General features: G+C 41.2%; 2 protein-coding genes across 4 annotated transcripts in view; one reads left to right on the forward strand and one right to left on the reverse strand.

The window, feature by feature from the left end:
• MAP2K1 (mitogen-activated protein kinase kinase 1) overlaps positions 1-16491 on the forward strand; it is a 40901-nt gene extending 24410 nt beyond the window's left edge. For both annotated transcript variants that reach the window (XM_087745529.1, XM_087745530.1), the window contains exons 6-11: positions 7907-8031; positions 10988-11195; positions 11693-11757; positions 13439-13500; positions 14537-14582; positions 15573-16491. In XM_087745529.1, coding sequence (XP_087601655.1) covers positions 7907-8031; positions 10988-11195; positions 11693-11757; positions 13439-13500; positions 14537-14582; positions 15573-15686 — 620 coding nt within the window. In that variant the 3' untranslated portion in view covers positions 15687-16491. The remainder of the gene's footprint in view (positions 1-7906; positions 8032-10987; positions 11196-11692; positions 11758-13438; positions 13501-14536; positions 14583-15572) is intronic.
• Positions 1085-20738, reverse strand: SNAPC5 (small nuclear RNA activating complex polypeptide 5). Of its 2 annotated transcripts, none has more exons than XM_087745532.1 (3): positions 20597-20738; positions 20063-20214; positions 1085-3833 (listed from the first exon to the last, which is right to left on the reverse strand). In XM_087745532.1, the coding sequence occupies exons 1-3, from the start codon at positions 20684-20686 to the stop codon at positions 3746-3748; spliced, it is 330 nt and encodes a 109-aa protein (XP_087601658.1). In that variant the 5' UTR covers positions 20687-20738; the 3' UTR covers positions 1085-3745. The 2 variants fall into 2 exon arrangements, with proteins under 2 accessions (XP_087601658.1, XP_009468294.1); XM_009470019.2 differs by lacking the exon at positions 1085-3833 and adding an exon at positions 18276-19521 and having other exon boundaries at positions 20128-20214.
• Between the last annotated feature and the right edge of the window lie 142 nt (positions 20739-20880).

The raw sequence follows: 20880 nt of genomic DNA on the forward strand, positions 1-20880 counted from the left end.
AGAAGCTCTGAAGCATTTCTACCTGCAGCAGTGGCACTTGAGCCAAGTTAACTATTGCCTAGTGCGGCCGCGGTGAAGAGATACCCTGTCTAGTATGGTTGTGGGCAGTATCTTTCTTAGAAATGTCAGCACTTGAATTGAGGCAACATGTATGGAGGTAAGCTCTTTGTGTAGTTTCCGTTCTTGTAACTGAGGTTAAGAGAGACAGAGAAGCAGAAGGCAGTTAAGATACCTATGAATGGGGTTTTGTAATGGCATAATTAACTCTTTATGAAGAAAACTGTATTAAAAACTATTGTCCCACTGTATCTGTTACTTCATTGCAACTGCTAGTTGTTTGATAACAGATCTATTAAGTGTGACAACAAAATCTTTGGAGAGATTCACAGTGAAAACCTCTGACCTAAAATTAATTTGGCAGTTCAACATTCATTATTGCCATTAAAACTTTAAGTCACTATTTCTACCAGCTGTCTTTCATTCACATGCTATTTATAGACATCTATCATGCAGAATTGCATCTTATTTATACTTAAACGATTTTAAAAATATCATGAAGCTATGTAAAATGAGAGCATTGCTTCTACGCTCCCGGGGTCTTTAGTTACTTTATTGTAAAATAAATGCCCTGCCTTATTTTCAGCTTATAGTTGCCCTTTTTAAAATCCAGCTCTTTCATTAACCTGTCGCATGTTCTGTTAAACAAAAATGACATTTGATATGGTAAAGTAATAAATTCCGTTATTCCTGACGTGAGTGTAAATTGGACACTGGAGATGGAGCATTTCATGGTTTTGTTTGAATGGCACCATTCATTGCAGGGATTATGCAATATGTATAAACCATGCCAACTGTTCGGTGAGTTTTGTACCGTATGAGATCAATCTTCAGATTGTAAAAATATCTTCATCAGACGCTAATATGTGTCTGAGTTTACATTTGTTGGCTGGACCAAAAAGAGTAATTAGCAATCCTAGTTGATACAATCTGTTGTCGAATCACCTTACAAATGAAGTAGACTGTGTTTATTACACATTTCTGTTGGTGTAGGGTTTTTTGGGGTGGTTTTTCTTTTTGTGTGTTATTTTTTTTTTTTTTTTAACAATCAAATATAGCTCCCTTCTGGAGAAAGAAGACTGGAGGGAGCCTCTGTAAAGGTTTCTCATGGTAGCTGCAAAGTCATTTGTTTCTGAACAGAGCATAAGGGAGACTCCTGGGAAAGAGATCATCTTACTTTTAGGGCACACTGGAAGAGCGACTGTTGTATCTTGCAGTTTTCAATTCAGCCACAGCACTGGTTTGTTACGAGATTGGTTGCTTGGAGGTTTTTTTAGGTTGATCTTGCTCAGCTGGCTGCTGAGACAGCAATTTTTAAATTTTTTTTTTCTTTTCAGCTTTACAATCTATAAATCTGATAAATCCAAAATAAAGCCCTTCTGATCTTGTTTAAGTGCAGCTTAACCTCACAGTATTGCCTACATCGGAGATTACGCTTTAAGAGCATGGACCAACAAAAGTTCCTCTTCGACATTGCTTCCAATGTTACTGGATTGAATGTGCCCTGCGGTGTAAAATTCCATGTACAAATTGTGATTTTTATTTTTTTCAGCTCGGTTTTCATGCTGTGTGCTCGGCCAACATCAGGAATACGTGACCTTATACACTTTTTGCAGAAACTCTCATTGAAATGTGTGATGTCTGATAAAGTGGGAGCCAAAATGATATTTTGGGAGTTGATCATAGCTAGTGCTAGCAGCTAAAAGGAAAAACAGCGAGAACAATGTCTCCATCTCTTGACATGTGGAGCCAAACTTGCTGGCTCCTATCTTTGATACTGTCCACCAGCCTGTGTGTTTTACAGGTTGCCCTTTGTGCATTACTTGTAGACATCCATATGTGAGTTGGACCTCACGTATAAGCTGGCACACTAGACTGAGCTGTTACAGCTTAGCATCTTAGTTGAGGAGGGCCCTGGTTCAGCTTTCTGCACGTCACATTTATGAGCAAGATGCTGTCCTGCAGCGTGAAGTTCTCTTCTGGAGGTTGACTGATGCTCAGCTGCATACTGGCTGCACTGTTGTGTGGTACTCTGTTCCTAAGGAGGGACTGGCAAGTGGAAAAAATGTAATGCATGAAAAGTATGTAGACTGAAATGGTGTCAGTAGAGTTTAGTGTTGTCAGAACATGCTTAGGTAATGCATGTCTGAATGTTAAACATGGCTTCAAAATGTGAGGGTACCATTCTAAATGTACTGACTTCCCTGCTATTTGACATATTAGATGCTTGGCCTTTTTGTAATTAAAAAAAAAAAAAGGCAAAGAAAAAGCCTCTTACATCATAACTTTACCTTCTTTCTCAGGCTTTTAAATTTCTTATGTGTTAAGAACTCCTGGAGTCATGTGGCCCTGGGTTAAGGATGCTACCTAATGAAGCCAAGATGAAGCCAGGTCTGTAGTGCAAGAATGGCAATATGTTCTACTGGGAAAACCCTTGTAGTGCAGGTGAAGCTTTTTCTGGCAAAGTTATGCTTTTCCAGACTGCCTCTTTCTTGAATCCCAGCTGAAATAAATAGTATTAGTAAAAGCACATTTCTCCTGGTATAACTGGGTCAGCGTTATTTTGGTGACACAGCTATAATGATTGGAGACTTTTGTGGTTTGCTTTCTCTAGCCTCTGTAGTTTGCGCTCAGGGATTATCTAGCACTGCACCGACATAGCGTGACCGACATCTGACACGTACTGTTTGTTCTCACTCATCCTGTCCCTGGGGAAAAATGGGTGCAATTGGTGGGCTTGGTTTAATAAGGTTTTTTGGGTTTGTGTTGTGGCGAGAGTGGGAGACTTAAAAATGAATAGATGTCCTCACTAAACATGAGTACATAGAAAGATAAGGCCAAAAAAATTTGTTCTTAAATCTAAAGAGAGCAAGGCTTGTGATAACTCATTTTCAGGGAGGAATTTATTCCATTACTGTGTGTGTGACATGGCAGTATCAGCAAGTTTGTAATATATTACCTGGCCATTGAGATTGCCAGGAAAAGCAGAAGTATGATGCTATAAAACATCTTCTAACAGTAAGATGCAAAATGTGAGCTTACATCTTTTTAGTTAAAAAAAGAAGCTGTTTCATGTCACAACAGCTGTATTGCCTACCCAGCAAATAAACACACCATTCTCGTATTTTTGGTTGGGGATTTTTTTTAATGCAATATAATGCTACAAAATAAGACTGGGGAGGAAGGGAGAGGAATCTGTGTATGGGATCCCTCCTTTGAAACTCGTAGGTATCCAGCTTGTTTTTTGATTTCTTGACTAGTCTCACCCATTAATGTAGATGTTATCAATCAAGTGTTTTTTTGTCACTGTTTTTGTTGGACTGTATATGAATCTGGGGAAGAAAAATCAGTTTAAATCAAGTTGTCAGGAGCTTCAGGTAATGCTTTATTTGTCTAGCTTTTAGTGTTCTAATGAACTGTTCAATAGACTAAGTGCATACAGAGCAGTTTATGAGGATCTGTTGTTCTCGGGCTACGCAACCTCATCGAAGTACTATTTTTAAGATAAGAGACTGAGTCTTCTCTTTGGGTAGAGAGTGGTATGTTGCTGTAGTTGATGGCAGCTGAGGATGGTTAGTGCAAATGAGATTTTGGCACTATTGTGGGCCAGTAAAACAAAGGACTTGCAATATCGCCATAGGGCAAAAATCCACAGGAGCGTCCTCCAGGGTAAGGATTCTGTAAGATGTTAACAATTTTTCCGTAATGATCGGCAGAAGCTAACACGCAGCATTCTGAATGCAAAAGGCCGCTGTTGGAGAAATAATAATGCTGATCTGAAAGAAAAGAATAAAAAATCAGCAACTTGTCAGTGACACATTTGCTTGGATTGATCAAGAAGTAATGACAGTCATAAAGGACTGCAAAACACCAAATTCAATATGGTAGCTGCTCAACCTGAGGTTCAGCTTAAACTGCTTCCACGCACAGATGTATCCTGGACTAACTGTGACGTCTGAGGAAAAGTACTCACTTGTCATTACAGACACCTCAAGGAAGAAGTCGTTAGGACTTATTAAGGAAGAAATGGAAAGAACAGTCTTTTTATAGACTGTTAGCTCACCTGGGCTGCCATGCTTTGTTTTGGTCCTCTCTGAAAAGACACGATAGAAATTGCAAAACTTCTGAAAGACTAACTGGTGGGATACAAAGCAGGCACAGAAAAGGAAGGGGCAAGGAGCGTGACTATGGTAGATATTTTCATAATATCTCCTATTCTGTTAAATAAAAGGTATCTGTAACAGGAAATGTTATAGAAAATGCTGCTTCTACAGTCCTATTTACCTTTGTGGTTAGTACCAGAAGGTGCTAAATGACAAGGAAAGAAATGTCCTGTAACTAATTACAAATTACATTGCTGCAGGTTAAGACACACAAGCTTTTTTTTTTTTTTTTTTGCTGTGTTTTGTCTCTGGATGAATAAAAATCCTATAAATATGAGATTTATTATATTATTTATATAATGAGAACATAACTTTAGTTGTTTTTGAGCACAGTCTGGAGTGTAATTCTCTCTGGAAAGTCTCCTCTTGCATAAAAGTGCTTTGTAAGAATCTGAGCTCCAGTTGCCGCCAGCAGCTCCAGAGTAGGAGGTACCACATAGCAGGGATGCTGTCAATGCTCTGTTCTAGGCTGTCAGCTCCTGCAGTATTCCCATGAGATCCTGCCTTGGGAAATTGAAATCGATTGGAAGATACCAATAGTGTGCTGCAAGACAAATATGTTCTCAAGTGTCTGGCTACTCAGTAACTTCTGTGCAAAAGAAATTCTTGCCTGATGGTGTTATGATAATGTCCAGGGCCACCTTTCTTTCAGAAGGAGCTAGGTTTGTGCCTGTGGGGGAGAGCAGGGCTCAGGCGAAGGAGGCATACATCTCAGAGATTACGAGACATCTTGTAAATCCTGGAAACTTCTTTTGTATTAACTAGCTCCCTTTTCAGTGTCATGTATCCATCCCTCTGGACTGACTTCTCTAGAATTGCACAGCTCTGTTTCTGGGTTGTCTGGGGTGATATATGAAATGTCCTTTCACTTTCTTTAAAACTTAAATACTTCACTTTACGTAGCACACTTGGTCTTCCATTCTAGATTTGTCCGTTTCTTGCAAGTTACGGTATACCTTTTGAAGGATGCCTTGGCATTCCTATTCCATTTGGCAATACAGATCTCTGGTTTCCAGAGAAACTGCTTAAGTGCTCAGACACTCTGGAGTTAAAATAGCATAGTGTGCTGCATTTAGAGGCTGGAAAGACAGCAGCCTTCCAAACATCACGCTCTGATCGCACTGGGCACCTCACGAGGAGAAGGAAAGCGCTCGGGGAAAGAGAAGCTTTATATAAAACTCCAGTGAGGAGTCACGGTTTGCTGTGCTACTCTAAGAAAGGTACAGTGTGGGATTACAGCTAGAGAAACACCGAAGGTAAAAGTTAAGTCTTCAGAAGACCAGGTGGATTCTAGAGCATGTAAGATGCTTATAAAGAGAACGTCGTTTGGTTCACTGACAGTGGAATGCTAATGTTATTTTTTGCCATTTAATTATGAACATGAAGTATTCGTGAGCCGTAGAGATAAGCGAGGATTTATGTCTTTGTTCTGAATTGAACTAGTAGATGTGTAGAGATAAGCAGTACAAATCTAAAGGCCATATCTGTAATTTGTTCAGGCTCTGCAGTGCTTCCAGCGTATTTTGCAAACATTGGTTTTCCCACCTTGCTTTTGAACAGAACTTTAGGTGCAGATTCCTGTGTAGCTGGGAATCTCTAATCTCTGCCGCCCGCTTTACTGCACCGCCATCTGCTTGGTTTTTCTGTTTTTTTCCTGCTGGAATTTTAAACTGATAGGTCAAGCTCCTAGACTGGATTCTTCCTTTTCATTGTGAAGTGTACTTGTGGTGAGGTCTCTACAAGTAGTCGAAACTTCCACGAAGGAGGTAGAACTTGCAGAAGGTTCGGCTGTCTGCCCAGAAGGCCTCTAAAATCTCTCTTGCTGAAGCCCTGCATCAAGTTATCCAGTGCATAACATTGTTTCCTGGCTGGTAAACGCTCCACAAACTGCCCAGTACCTCTGCCGTGCTTACAGGAGGAAAATCTATTGATGAGAGCAATGTTTATAAGCCAGTTACTTTCCTAGGGATGGGGAATTAAAAGTAGTGCACACAAAATACGTGCCCATATTCTTCCCCCTCCATAAGGAGGAAGGCTGTACCTGGCAAAAGCAGCTGGGATCTTCTTCTTTGTGGTAGAAGGAAGATGTACACAGGCACGACTGTCTCTGTGTTAAGACCAGGGAGTAGTTCGTGTTAGATCACTCTGTTGATTTCCTACGGGCTGATGCTCCCTCCAAATAAAGTGGACGAGCTGTAGGCTCGCTGTCCTGTAGCTGAGCCTAGAAGAACTTGTGTATACCCGAATCATCACAAAACACTGTTTCCAGTGTGCCTGGACGGTTTCAGTTACCTAGAAAGGTGGTGTCAGGAACCAGAAAATGTAGCCACAAGTTCCAAAAGTAGATAACTTCATTCAAGCGGGTTTTTTTGTTCTTTAAAAGCGGGGTTGGGGGGAGAAACAGCTAAAATACAGTTTTGTCTTCATTTCCGATCTCCATGGATCTTGTTCAGTGAGGCATAACCTTTTGCATGGAGATCTTTTTTCTAGTGATGAGGAGTCACATTAGTATCATCTTTCCAGTGACATCCCGTTGACATCACAAACTAAGGTCAGTTCCTCAGTTACTGAAATGAATGCTACCTGGAATATGTTTGTGTTTAAAAGTGAAAAGCAAATGAAAATACGCTACAGACTCTAGACTTCGGGATCTGCTCTGGAATAGCAGAGTCTAAGTGAAATTCTGATAGGCTGAGCTGATCGCTTTCTTCAAAACCAATTTAGAGTACCCTTTTCTCTGTAGCATTACTTTGCAAATGTGAGCTGTTGATTACTTATCTCGATAATGCATTGGTGATGACCAGCTAAGCAGCAAGATACGGTAAAAAAAAAACAAACCAACCAAACTTCTTACAGCTATAAAAGAAATACTAAGCAATTGTTCTCTGTGCCTTTGCGTTCACAAATAGCTGTTATTAGTTGCTTAGCTACCAGTGACCCTTATCAAATTTCCATTTAGAAAAAGTGATGAATTCAAAATCATGGAGGGATTCTATGGCAGATAAACAATCCCAAAGTATTTTAAATGCAGCATTTCAATAATAGGATAATTATTTTTTTCAGAGCTTTTAAAAAAAAAAAACAAACAACAACCAAACCAAAACAACAAGGCCACACTCTCCCTCAAAAAAAAAACCCAGACAAAACCCAGAACAGCAAGAACACACTGCACGAAATGTTTTGCTATGGGATGATTTTTGCTTATGTGCATACAAAGACAAAGTTATGGATGATGGTGTGGCTGCTGTAGTTCACTGACCTTTGTAAAATAAATATGTAGGGCCTCTTTATTGATTATTTCTAGGCAAAAGAACATCATTATGCTGACATACACTTTCAAACTTATCTCAAATGTTAGTCATTGCAAGGAGGATGTAGATGCCCAGACTTAATATTTGAAAGCCAAGAAACAGGGTGAAATCGAAACTTAAAACTAACAGCCTTTTTGCACTTGTAATTTAAAAAATTTCTTTTCGTTTATCTCTATTTAAATAGAGAGCCTGTGAAAGGGCCTGGGTAGGGAACCGAATCTCTTGAGTGTTCCCAGAGAAGGGATAGAATTGTGTCAGAGTTAGAAGGGAAACAAAGGGAGACATGCGGTAATTCTCACCTTTCATGTTACTTTCATTGTCAGATTTCCCATTTTATCTATTATAAATATAAATCATCCATTCATTTTTTTCCAGATGTTAAACCATCTAACATTTTGGTAAACTCTAGAGGTGAAATCAAGCTTTGTGATTTTGGTGTCAGTGGACAACTGATAGATTCTATGGCAAACTCGTTTGTTGGCACACGCTCCTACATGTCTGTAAGTACAGATTTTATAGCTTTGAGTTTACTGTACATTATGGTAGAGTTATCACAATGCCAGTAATCAAACAAGAAACCAACTATTGCCGTTACTACTGCTGTTCATAGTTCAGTGCTTCCTGCATTCCAGGAATATTCCAGTATCATATCAGATTGTGTATGGGGGGGGAAAGCACTGTTGCAAGAGAAGCCAAGCAACTTGGAATATTTTGTAACACTACAAAAGAGATGCAATTGCATCTACGTTGCAGAATCCAGTCAGCTAATGCATTTGGGTTTTGTGTACATGTGTCTCCAAAAAAGCCCAGTATTTATACTTTGCTTTCCTTATTAAGCACAGTTCTCTTTCCACTCCAGCATTTTGCTGCAGTCACTTAAGTAGGCAAGCTGCTGCCTCACTAGCGATCCTGTTGTGACTGCTCCCGGGAACCCAACACGGCTGCAGCAACAAGAGAAAGCACAGGAGTGGCTAGCGTGGACAAGGCCACGGCAGCTAATCTGAGACTACTTACAGGGTGTTCTTTGTTCCCGTGTATGACAAATACCTTGAAACTTCTCTTCAGAGAAACTCTGCTTTATGTGAAAGTCACAGTTAATGGAAATAACAGATCTCTTTATTCTAATGCACTCACCTTGTTCAGCATACAAACAATCACCTCGTACAGTCAGAGTGTTCAGAGATTCTGCTGTAGGTTTGAAACTGCGTGGGCTTAAATTTAAAGGAAAAAAGCATAATAATGCTGCTTCTGCTCAGCATGGGACCTGCATTTCAATATCAAAGACAGTATTCTCTTTTTTTGTCATTTAGTATTGGTAACATACTTGAAATAAAACCATGGCTTATGTACCCACATACATCTAGGGGCCATTGCTAATTAGCAAAAAAAAATTCCCAGCTCCATCTCTTCTGGGCCCTTGACATACTACTGGCTTTCCCTTTTTCTTCTAGTAGAAGGAATGAGAGCAAAGTGCTGTCTACCTTCAGTTTTCCTAATTTATTGTTTCTACCAGACTGAGACTTAGCTTTGCTCTCTGTCACGGTATGTCACGGACCAAGCCATGATGATGATTTTCTTATTCTTTTTCATAGTCTCTGAAGTAGCTTTTCTTGCAGTATCTTCCTTAGCATACTTTTTCAAATAACAGCTAGAGAATTGTTACATGCCAAACAACGTCCTGTTCTACCAAATGAAGGTGTGTGCAATCAACAGTGCTTAACCTGAATGTGTTTTCTAGATTTTAATTTTTTTTTTTTATAACTATTACTGTGTGTGTTTCCTGCTTTTTCTCATCCACTCGCTTCTTCCTTTATATTCCTTTATATTTTTTATATTTTTATATTTTTATTCCTTTATATTCCTTTATATTTTTTTAATGAGAATCTACTGTGTATCTTTGGTTTTGGGCATCTTTATCCCTCTTTATCCAGCAATTGTGTGGTTTATCCAGATGGCTTTGGAACTAGCTGAGGTGGGACACTGGAGAAAGGTCAAATATAGTCTCAGTAAACACTACAAAACTAATTTAACAAAACTGTCACCCATTATGGCAAGGGAAGAGACTTTACAGTAATGCCGCATTCTTATATTCTATGAGAATAAGTTTCAAATAATTTTTTCCAAAATATGCATATAATCGGGCAAGAATCCGCGCTGTTTTTATAAAATATGAGCTTGATTTTTAAAAAGAAAACAGAAAAGCAAAGTGAACGCTTTCTTTGGGAAGTCTTAGTAAAAATGGATCCAAGGGTGTAGATCGATCTATTAAAAATTGCAGAAACCATCTTTAGCATTTAACATAGTACTGATAAAGCAAGTGCAAAAACTAAGCAAAAGGAGTTAGTTCAGGACTAATCCTATGTTTTAGTTCTTTAGGCAGAAACAGAAGATGGGTACACTAATCAGAACTGAGGATCTTTGGAGCAGTGCGACTGGGATATCCAGATATGGTTTTAATCATCATTCAGCTGACCAAAAAAATCCCATACCTAAATATCTTTCCAGTGTTCGAGTCTCCTGAAAACAACACAAAATATATTTTAGCTGAGTCTGTTGTCTTACCTGCATATGTTTTTGTAATACTTACATGAACATGTGTATATAATCTATCCAGAACTTGTGTTTGTCCCTTTCTAGCTTGTTTTTTCCTGAGGAAAAATTTAAGCCTATTGCATTTTTGTTTGTCAGGCCATAATGTGCAAGTGGTTCAGCTGGCAGAACACGTCTGTCTTCCTATCTTATATATATTTTTCAATCATTATACCTCCAGGAAGGGTCTGTGTCCTGCATAATGCTTCATCATTCAATTTGTATGTTATGCTTTCTTATCATTTCAATGGATTGTAGAGCTCAACAGTTTATTTAGAAACTATTTGAATATGGATCTAAAACTGCAGTATGCATGTATATAATAGTCCTAGTATAAATGCATTTCTGCTATAGGGAGCTATCCGAATGGTATCAGCTGCGAAGTGTCCCGAACCACAAGATTATTCCTAGAGCACCGAGTCACTTTTGAACCCATATAGAATCAATAAAGCCACCTTCCCTCTCCTTCCCAAAGCAGAAAACCCAGAACAGCTTCTCAGGGAAACGAGGTGAATCTTCAGTTGCTCATACTAGTTTTGCTTTCTTGTTCTTTAATTATCCGATCATTATTAATAGTTGCAATGTTTAGATATTAGGTTAAAGTTGTAAACCAGCAACATAATAGCATCATTTTTAAAGAGTCTGAAAGTTTTTTGCAGTGGTGGTATGCAATGTTTTTGAAACTTCTGGAACCCCAGATGAGATATTTAAAGAAGAAGATCAGTAAGTTACTCACTGGAACATATCATACTAATAAGTTGGGGTTTCAGCCTTCATTTTATCCAGGCTATTGCAGAATGCAATTTTTTTCCCTTCTTTTTTTCCCTTCTCTTTTTTTTTTTTTTTTTTTTTTTTTTTTTTTTGTAGCCGGAAAGATTACAGGGAACTCACTATTCAGTGCAATCGGATATATGGAGTATGGGGTTGTCACTGGTAGAAATGGCTATTGGCAGATACCCGATTCCTCCCCCTGACTCTAAGGAGCTTGAATTAATGTTTGGCTGCCCAGTAGAGGGAGATTCTCCAGTCACCGAGACCTCGCCCAGGCAAAGAACACCTGGTCGACCAGTGAGCTGTAAGTTACAACCATCTGTTAAATTATTTTCTAATACCCTTCTCTGTCACTTTAAAGGTCTTCCTTACCTCGTACTGGTCCGCATAGTGTGGCTTTAAACTTTCAAAAAATCAGGATTGTGTTGGGCACCTGGCTCAGTCTCACTATGAGGAGGTATCAGAGTTTGGGAATCAAGGACCAGAGATCCTTTTGTTGATAATTGAGCTGTTCGTGAGCACCATTAAGATCCCATTCTGTCAATAGGGTTCATCTCTCTAGGATGCAATGCTGATCAAAGTACAGTAGGACGATTCCCAGTGAAGTTAATGGTTTGGATCAGACCTGAAAACAGTGTCTACTTGCATGAAAGTATTACCCTGTTGCTGTTTCATTTTTTTTCCTATAAATCTGCTGGATGCCATGTAAGAATGGAGTGTATGACTGTTGGCTTCTTAAAACACCTCTACCACGGGAGGAGAGTAACACTGTATTTTTCCACTTCTACAATTTCTTCTTAGCCTATGGACCAGACAGCAGACCCCCAATGGCAATCTTTGAACTTCTTGATTACATCGTCAATGAGGTAATCAACTATTTGCACACGTACTAGTACAATTGTAAATTTTTAAAGCATTCCAGAATTTGAGGGGGTGTGGGGTTAGTGTTAGGATAAGCTGGGTCTTCTGGTCTTTTATTGCTGCAGTATGAGACACATCCTTGTTATGTGTATTGGCTTGATTTTTAAATTATTCCCAGGAAAATTTTAGTTCATTTCTCTGCATCATTTAAGTAGGTGTAGGGGTTTTCTAGCCTGGATCGCCCAACATTTTGGGACAGTTAATAGCAAACATGATCAAGCATATACAAAACTGTTTATTCAATTTGTTTTAGTCTTATGAATGACCTCATTTATAATACTGTATCTTTCAAATAGCTAAGCTACAAGGCTAGTTAATAGAGATTGGTATTTTAGAATTGATAGTCTGTTTCCAGTATTTCACAAGCGCTACTGAAACTCACATGACTCCACTGCTTGTGTCCTTCCAAACAAAAAAAAAGCATGTTAGCTGTCATTTGTAACAGCTGGATAACGTAAAATGGTTCCAGGTGAATGAATTACAAAAAAGTGTGTCTGACACACCTATTTAAAAAGCACAGTTGGTGCCTGGGTCCCTGCAAAGACTAGCATTGCTTATGGTACTGTACATGTACTGACAAACTGCTTCTGTTCCTCGTCTGCACGCACAATTCCCCTCTTGCATTACAAACCTATTTTGCATATTATATAACACATGAATATGACAGCACTAACTCTTGGAATCGAGTTGGCATTGGATTACTTAAAGTACGACGGTCCTGCTCTTGTAGCATCCCTGAGGAGGTCAGCTTAAGCTGAAAAGCTGCAGTAGTTGGGAATTTGGCAAGATTATCTTCTGCCACCTCTGCTGTAGCACAAGCAAGCTTCAGCATGAGCTGCTGCATCCAACAAAGTCTGCACATCGGCGAGTAACCGAAAGCAGGCCACGTCTCAACTCTGTACATACAAGTAACCCAAGTCAACATGCTTGCAGGACCCATGGTGTAAGAACGAAAACTTGACTCTGATCCTATAGCAAATGTCATGGAGAACAAGACAATATACAGATTTATTTAGTGCCTCTTCTTTCTTTATAAGAATTCTTTTTGAATTCAGAACCTGAACAAACTCATTCCCTGGGAGAGACTATTTAGATCAAAGGGATTATGGGACTAATGATGTGCAGGGCATCTTCCCTTCCCCAAACCGGAGATTAGTAGTGAGGAGAATAACACAGTGCTAATTACTGCCAGCTGCTCTGAGCCTTTTTTAATGACAGCTGAAGGCTGTGTTAACCCCATTCAGGTGTGTGTCTAGGAGAAAAAAAAAAAGGCACAACAAAAAACACCCCACACCATAGAAACTCTCTGGTCTGATTTGTTACTGAAACATCTAAAATCCAGCAGCTGTGAGAGTAATAACCAAAATTAGTCAGTAATAAGCTCAGCACCTTTACTTTTACAAATCATATGACAGCACATCCTTTATTCATATGCATGGAAGCTGAAGTCTGCCTGATATTTGTTTCAGAGCTCAGCTTTGAAGGAAGGCCTGGGTAGTGCTAGGGCTTTACAGCTGTGCCCAGATACAGGACATAGAATTGGTAGATCTCTGGGTAGGTTGTGCATCATCATGTATTAGTTATGCTGAATGACTGCTGATTGATTGATTGATTGATTTATTTTAGCCACCTCCAAAACTGCCCAATGGTGTGTTTGGTTCGGAATTTCAAGATTTTGTTAACAAATGGTGAGTATTTTCTCTATGGCTAAGTTGCAAAGGGACACCTTGGGGATCAGCCCCGCTGTCTTACTGTGTCAATAACTTGGCAATTAGAGTCCCTCCTTGTAGGTCATGGCAAATGCGGAGTAATTTCAATTAGCATAATCCTTTTTCTCCAACTGTTAATGTGCCTAAAGCTCATTTTACAGGCACCAGCTTGACAGCACATGCATCCAAAGAGAACCCCGAAGCTGAGCGATGTTCCCTTCTTTAAGATACAATCTCTGCTTCTGTGTGCAACTTAACATTTCTTACTGAGTACTTCCTCAGCACTGAAGATGCCATAGTACTTACGGACTCTGATCATACAACACACTTCTAAAGGAGGATCCTTCTTTTAAGGGTAACCTTGCAGCCTTCTGCAGGGACTGTTCCATCTGATGCAGAAGTCTTGCAGGCTCCAGATGCTTTTTTGTTTCCGAGTGCTTCACTGAACTGACATCTTTATCCCATCAGTCATTCGCCATTCTCCCATCTCTTTACTTTTCCACTTGCACTTCAGTGACACCTGCACTGAACCAGTATATTCAGTGCTAAGGGAGGCAGTTCATTACAGTTTGAAAAGTTAAGTTTATTTATTAAAAGCTATATATATTTGTTTACTGTTTCCAAAAGGAAGAACAGTAACACAATAGCTGTACTTGATACTGAGCTTGAAAAGACTTGGGTAAAAGAAACTTGAGGGATAAAGCGGCTCATATTGTTGAGTGTTTGTTTAAATGAGAATTTGATCTCTCCAGCTTGGCTATAGACACTCCCTCCTGCCCCCACTGAACAGTATCAGACAACTCAGGATGTCATACCTGAAACTATCCCTGCGAAACCTACAGAAGGGAATTGCTTACAGACCCAGATCTGTGTTTGAGAGGCACTACATTACCTAAGGCTTTTATCTAGAGTGGTATCTTCTTGGGACCAAAGCGCTACACCAACATGATATCACTTAATCTTTATTTTAAAAGATAATAGTGTGTAACTCGTGTAACACTTTCTGTTTTCCTAGTTTAATTAAAAATCCTGCTGAGAGAGCAGATCTGAAGCAGCTGATGGTAAGTGAAAGTCCTTAACTTGAACGCTTCCCTGCAGGCTGGGTTCCTCAGCTGACCCGAGATCGGGATCAGAGCATATGGCCTAGCGTGTAGTTTGTGGCCCCTGACACAAGCAGCTCAAACAGTTTGAGGGGAGGCTGCTTTTCTGATCCAGAGATCGAGGGGCCTCAGGCTTTCACACACTCGTAAAACAGGGACTGTCAAGGAGCCCAGAACTGGTGGGGTTTGGAGTCTGTCATTTGATAATTACAATGACTATATGACCTAATGCTATTAAATTAATTAGCAAAAGAATTCTCTCTCTCCCTTGGGTTTATTAGTCACTAATAAAGTATGTAGATTATTACTTTTAAGAGGAAGAAAGAACAAAATTCTACATACCTTACGGACTAGTTAGATACACTTTTACCATCTTCTGTGAAACACAAAACTTGCCTTTTTCCATCAGCTTTGCCTTGCAAAATACGTCGAACTACTAGACGCAAGAAAATCTTGTTATTTCATGCAGGAAAAAAATGCCTTATCAGTTTCAGTGGATCTTTTCATGGCCTTAAGTGTAATGGTAGGACTGAAGTTCTACTGCAGAAAATCAAGTTTTCCCTGCCCTGATCCTGTTGTACAATAAGGCTGCAAAATCCAGTCAGGCTCTTTCTATTACAAAATGCCTTTCTATGCCCAGGCAGATATTTTCCAGAGTATTATCTCAAGTGGCTGAGTCACATCCTTATCGCATACTGCGGAGTAAGTATTCCGCAGTAGGCACGGCGTAGGCAGTATTCCTCTGGAATACTTCGCAATGTGTACGTTTCATATGCTGGTTATTTTGGTAATCCTGCAGAAAAGCTCTCCTGGTCACTTCATGTGGGTTGCCAAATGTTATAGCTAGCTTGAATAGTGAGAGTAAACTGGATTTATTGTATTTCATGTTATTCAAAATTATTATTTAATGGTTTGAGTGTCTGAATACTATTCTTCTTCTTCTCTGCTCAGATCCATGCTTTCATTAAGAGATCTGAAGCGGAGGAGGTGGATTTTGCGGGGTGGCTTTGTTCAACCATAGGCCTTAACCAACCGAGCACGCCCACGCATGCTGCTGGAGTCTGAATATGGAAGAGCAAATCCCGTACTGTACATCTGTTAACAACAATGCTATTTTGGTCCTATTTCCTCAGCTTGTACCTGTTCAAACATGTATTTCACCTCTTAAGGAAGAATGTCTTTATAGCATGTGCCAAATGGTTTTAAATTTTGTCATAAACTAATTGGTATCGTATTGGATTACGTTCGTCTACTGACCAAAACGTTAAGATGTTTAAGTTACAGTGCTTGCTGACTTTAAGTGATTATGGATATGTTTTCTTGATGAAAATATCAGTGGGGGTGTTTACCCCCAGCTTGTTTGAACTTTATCAGGATTCTTTGTAAACTGTTGGTACTTCGATCACGCTTACCTAATCTCCCATGCGAAAAGGGTTAGGGATGCTCCAAAACTGCATCTGTTGAGCATGCTTTTGCTGCTGCCAAACTGTCTCTGAAAGTTAGGCCTAACGGTTCCAATTTCGCTGTTGTTTGGAGATCTCTCCTTCCAGGTAAAGAAAGCAAGAGCTCTGCGTTTCTTGGAATGTACAGGGCAATATTCTACTTGTAGACTTGTTCATATTTCTATATTTATTTTTAAAGCATATCATCATACTTGGATTTAGTGATGTATGTCTTTCTAATTGATTTTTAAAAGTTAGTTCTTGGAAGTGTCCTACAGAATCAAGACAAAGATCAGGCAATTTGCTTTCTTTTAACCTAAAAATTCATGACAACTGTGTTAGTGTCTAAAGTGTATGAAGATCCTCTATTGTTTTATTCTCTCAGATGTTTAGCGATGGATTCTCTTAATAAATATATTACCAAGTAACTTCTTGAAGCTTTTTTTTTTAAACTCAAAAACTTAACCAAAGCCATAATCTGAAGTCATTGCTGAGTTACACACCCCTTTTCTAGATATTTTTCTACAACCATACAACATCCTTACTTCCACGAGGTACGAGCTTGCGTACTTAAAATGACAATGAGTGAAACGGGGCTCGAGACAGTTGCCACTGCAGTGCGGTAAGATCCTGTTCACCAGGTTTCTGTGGAATGGCTGAGGGAAGTCTGACGGCAGAGGTGGTGTCTGTGCAGCGCTGACATGACTTGTACAGCGCTCGATGCTCCGTTTCGTGCTGTGCCCCACTCCAGCAGAGGGAAGGCCTGCCTGCCTGCGCCTGTCATTAACCGGGAGTGATTGTAGTACCCTGATTTCTTCAGCTTATTTTTCTTGGAAAGTTCAGCTTCTGTCAGCTGCTGTTGGTGTACAACAGAACGGGGAGAAGTGGGTACAGCTGCGTGTCCTCAGCACGAAGTCTTGCTCTCTTGAACAGCCACGCTGAGCAGTGCTATAAAAAGTTTATCTCCTTGAAAAAGGATGTTTCGGACACGGAAATGGCTGAAGCTTCTTCCTGAAAGGAATCCAAATCATTCTAGACATGAACTTCCACTTGGCCAACAGTACTGAGTACCGAAGAGAGGGCCAGAACAGCCCTCGGCCCAGCAGCAGCAGGAAATGACTCGCTGACACCTCCACGGCTTCCTTCAGCTTGTCTTCACTTGACTGTGGCTGCTGGTAGTAGTGACAAGGCTGGGTAGTGTTTAATTTAAAATCTGTCTTGAGCTTTATATGTGAATTATACACACACAGAGAAAACCAACAGTACTTTTTGGTAAAAGAAATGCAGTATGTGAACGGCAAGTTTTTAGAGATTTAAATCCCATTTTATGTGTTTGCTCCACTGACGGCAATAATTTGAACAATGCAAGCACAGTTAGGTCGTAAGACATGTGAGGTGAAGTACTTTATTGCAACGTGCAATAAAACTGGTCTATTTTAATCCAAAAGCAAGCAAGGGACTCATTCAGAAAATGGTAGCAGGAAGAACAAATGTAAAGTATATCCACAAAAACTACTTTGAAACATACTGGGAACAAATAACATTTTTCAACAGTCAAAATTGCCCTTTGGAGGTGAAACCCAGGAGCAACTGCTCCAGAATGTGGAGAAAGCAAAGGCGGCAAGTGCTCCTGCTGTAAGACAGAGACAAGGAGCGAAGTGAAGCACCCCAGCCTTGCAAAGAAAGAAGAGGCTGGCGCCTGAGCTCCTCACAAACCAGCTCTTCACACACATACTTCCAAAGAATTATTTGATACTCCAAGCTGTAATGTTTTCAGCTCAGGCTTCTGGGTTTTTTTTACCTGTGAGTCTTGGGAAAGCTTTGTTAAATCTTCTGCACTCATGTTCTACGCTCCTTCATGAAGACATCCAGGATTCTCAAAAAGCTATTAGTCTTCCAAGTACAGGCTGAAGCTGCATTTACATTCCAACATTCAGTTGCTATCGCTACAAACCAAATACGAGCCAAATAAACAATCTCTCCTCCAGCAGTGGCAGGAACATACTGGAGGTTGCATCGTGTGTCCTGAGCACACCCAGGACACTTTTCCAAGTTCCTTTGCTGCTCTTAAAAGCAAACTTCAGAAGACTATTTATGCTGTTTTCTCTGAGCAATGCCAGAGGCAGCACCAGCACCTTTAGGTACCAGTTGTGCAACGAGCAACCCTGGATATAACGGACTATTTTTCTAGCAAGACAGTTGACAAAGTGGCTGAGTTAACATACTACTTTTATTGTCTGTTTTTAATCAGTTTAACAGAGTCTGGGTTTCTGTGCTTTAAAACATGTCTTCAAGAATTGATAAAATAACCAGCTGGACCACATGGTGTCTGCACGCCACAAGGAGAAAGAACATATTGTCTAGTGGTAAGAGCAGCACTAGCCTGTTACTGTACCGTTAAAGAAATTGTGGAGGGGACTTCACATCACTTTCCATTTTATAACTAACTAAAACTCCTCGTACTCCTCCTCGAAGCTCACTTGAAAGCAGAAGGTGGACTTGCATTGATTTATGAAGTTACTGAGAGGGAAAAAGAAAATAACACTAATTTAAAAATATTAGTTCCTTATTACGGGTAACACAGACCAATTGTTACTGTACGATTTGCGGACAAATAAAAGGCTAATTGGCTGCTACTCTGAACGAGCAAGAAGTAGAAAATACTTCACCGTTGCAGTCAGAGTGACAGTACTTCAGAAGAGCACCAGCAGGTACAAAGAGAGGCCACCTCGTTACCGCGCTAAGGATTAGGTCGGCAGTGCAGCGCCTGCTTCTCCCAATGCAAGAACACCTACACCTCTACCTCGTTTACAGGGAGCGTACGTCCAGTTTTCCGCGTAACTGAGGACATAGCAGCTGAAAGCCTGGAGACAAGCCTGGCGCGTCTTTTCTCACTGCTGATCTTAAAATTCCCAGTTTAAGCAAATGAGGTTATAATATAATCATTGGTTCAGCAACCAGCCTCCATGGCCTGGTTTTATTTGTCAGCATCAGGAAATAAGAACAGACAAATTATTGCTTTTAACGTATGTGTTAAATTAGTCTGACTTGATTAATGACTTCTCCCATTCACACGTAAAGATGTGGTAAACTACATTAGGTTTTAAATGCGTAACAGATTATGCTACATATTTGCGCAGCAAATTTTCATTCTTTTAACATCTAAGTCAAGATGTGCCCAGCTTGTGACAGTCATGTGTTCAAGTGTAACCTCCCTAGACTCCAAGTCTTGCGTATCATACAGGTCATATCCATACACAAGACAAAATGAAAATCAGTTGGTGAATTTTATATGACTGGAGAAGAAATTCCTGAGTCTGTATTAAAAACCATCTCTGATTTTTTTTTTCTCACGAATCAGATTCCTCTTCTTCCTCCTCCTCCTCTTCATGATCTTGAAGACTTAGGTGTAATTCAGTTTGATTGATAGCAGCCTCGTTGTCCATCTGCCCAAGAGTCTGCCACAATAAGAGAGTTTATCTTGCTAATTATCAAGACCAGCAGCGATACCGAATACTTCCCAAATCACTACTAAAGCTGTGCAGTCGCAGCCTCTTTTAGAAATCTGGTACTAGATCTGTTGGCTGCACGAGCCCGTCACAGTGACCAGCACCAGTTCTCCATAGAAGAGTTTTAACAAGTTCAGGCTAAGTAAAAAAATCAGAGGACACCTGCACCTCCACCCCTACCATCAGCTGGCTACACCAGCGCGTCACAGTTAAGAGCATTAGACACGATGCTTAATAAATGGCAAACTGAAGCTACGCCAGTATAAAGCGGGTATTTCCCAACCTCCCTGGGAAAAAGGTGCTGCTTTCAGGGGTGGGAAAAGGTGAAACCCTTGAAACCACCAATAAACCAGATTTTGCACCTCGTAGAATCAGAGAAGGGACCCACGAGGATCATCGAGTGCAACTCCTGGGCCTTTCAGTCAATGAGCAGCATAAACAAGGTCAACATTAAGAAGCCCAGACGAAAAGCACCCACAGAAACACCTACAGCCACTCAAATCGATGCGGCTCTGCTCTCCGCACCCCGTCACGGGGCAGCCCGCGTTCCCTTACTTCGTGAGGCTCCTCTGCAGCCGCTGACGAGACCGTAACCTTCTCCTCTCTGGACCTGATCAGGGACTGCAGCGCCAGCTCCTCCACCTGCAAACGAGGGAACACAGAGGCCTCTGCAGCAACTATTTCCTGGAGTCTATTTAAAGTATTAAATATTTAATTAAATTATTTTTGAGTCATCAACAGCAGTAACAGCAAAGCTTTTCGGTCACCGTTTCACCGCTCCGGCTTCAGCGCCCAGCAGCAGACCGCCGCCTGGGCCGGGCACCGAGGGCGGGCCGCGTTCGGCTTCGCGTCGGTTTCGTGAAGCGGTGGCAGCGCAGGGCCTGGAACCGGCGGAGGCCGCCGCGGAGCAGCCGCCCCCTCAGAGCGGCGGCCCGGTGCTCCCCGGGCGGGAAGGCAAGGGCGGACGGGCCCGGCCCTGCCGCTGCCCCCGGCCGCGCTCCGCAGCCGCCCGCTCCCCCCCGACCTTGAGGCGCGTGAGCTGCTCGTGCAGCGCCGCCTTCACCCGCAGCAGCGTCTCCTCCTCCTTGCGCAGCTCCTGCAGGCGGCTCAGCATCCTCCGCGCGCCGCCCCGCCCCACGTGACGGGCGGGAAGCGGGCGGCCACAGCGCCCCCTGGAGGGCGGGCGGGCAGAGCGGCCAGGCCCCCGCCTGACGTCACACCGCCGCCATTTGCGCGTTTCCGGGCAGCGGCTGCCACCGCGTGGCCGCTCGTCGTCATGGCCCCACGCGGGGCCGTCTTAGATGGGGA

The sequence above is a fragment of the Nipponia nippon genome, unplaced genomic scaffold, assembly GCF_047370975.1.
Source record: "Nipponia nippon isolate SJK-2023a ecotype South Korea unplaced genomic scaffold, ASM4737097v1 scaffold_9, whole genome shotgun sequence".
Taxonomy (NCBI): domain Eukaryota; kingdom Metazoa; phylum Chordata; class Aves; order Pelecaniformes; family Threskiornithidae; genus Nipponia; species Nipponia nippon.

What these genes read in the sequence shown, in the direction of transcription:
- SNAPC5 (XM_087745532.1), bottom strand. Translation starts at nt 20,686, where the DNA reads ATGCTGAGCCGCCTGCAGGAGCTGCGCAAGGAGGAGGAGACGCTGCTG. An exon ending in AGCAGCTCACGCGCCTCAAG is followed by an intron (nt 20,215 to 20,596) that starts GTCGGGGGGGAG and finishes CCTCGTTTGCAG; the next exon opens with GTGGAGGAGCTGGCGCTGCA. An exon ending in CCGCATCGATTTGAGTGGCT is followed by an intron (nt 3,834 to 20,062) that starts GTAGGTGTTTCT and finishes CTTTTCTTTCAG; the next exon opens with ATCAGCATTATTATTTCTCC.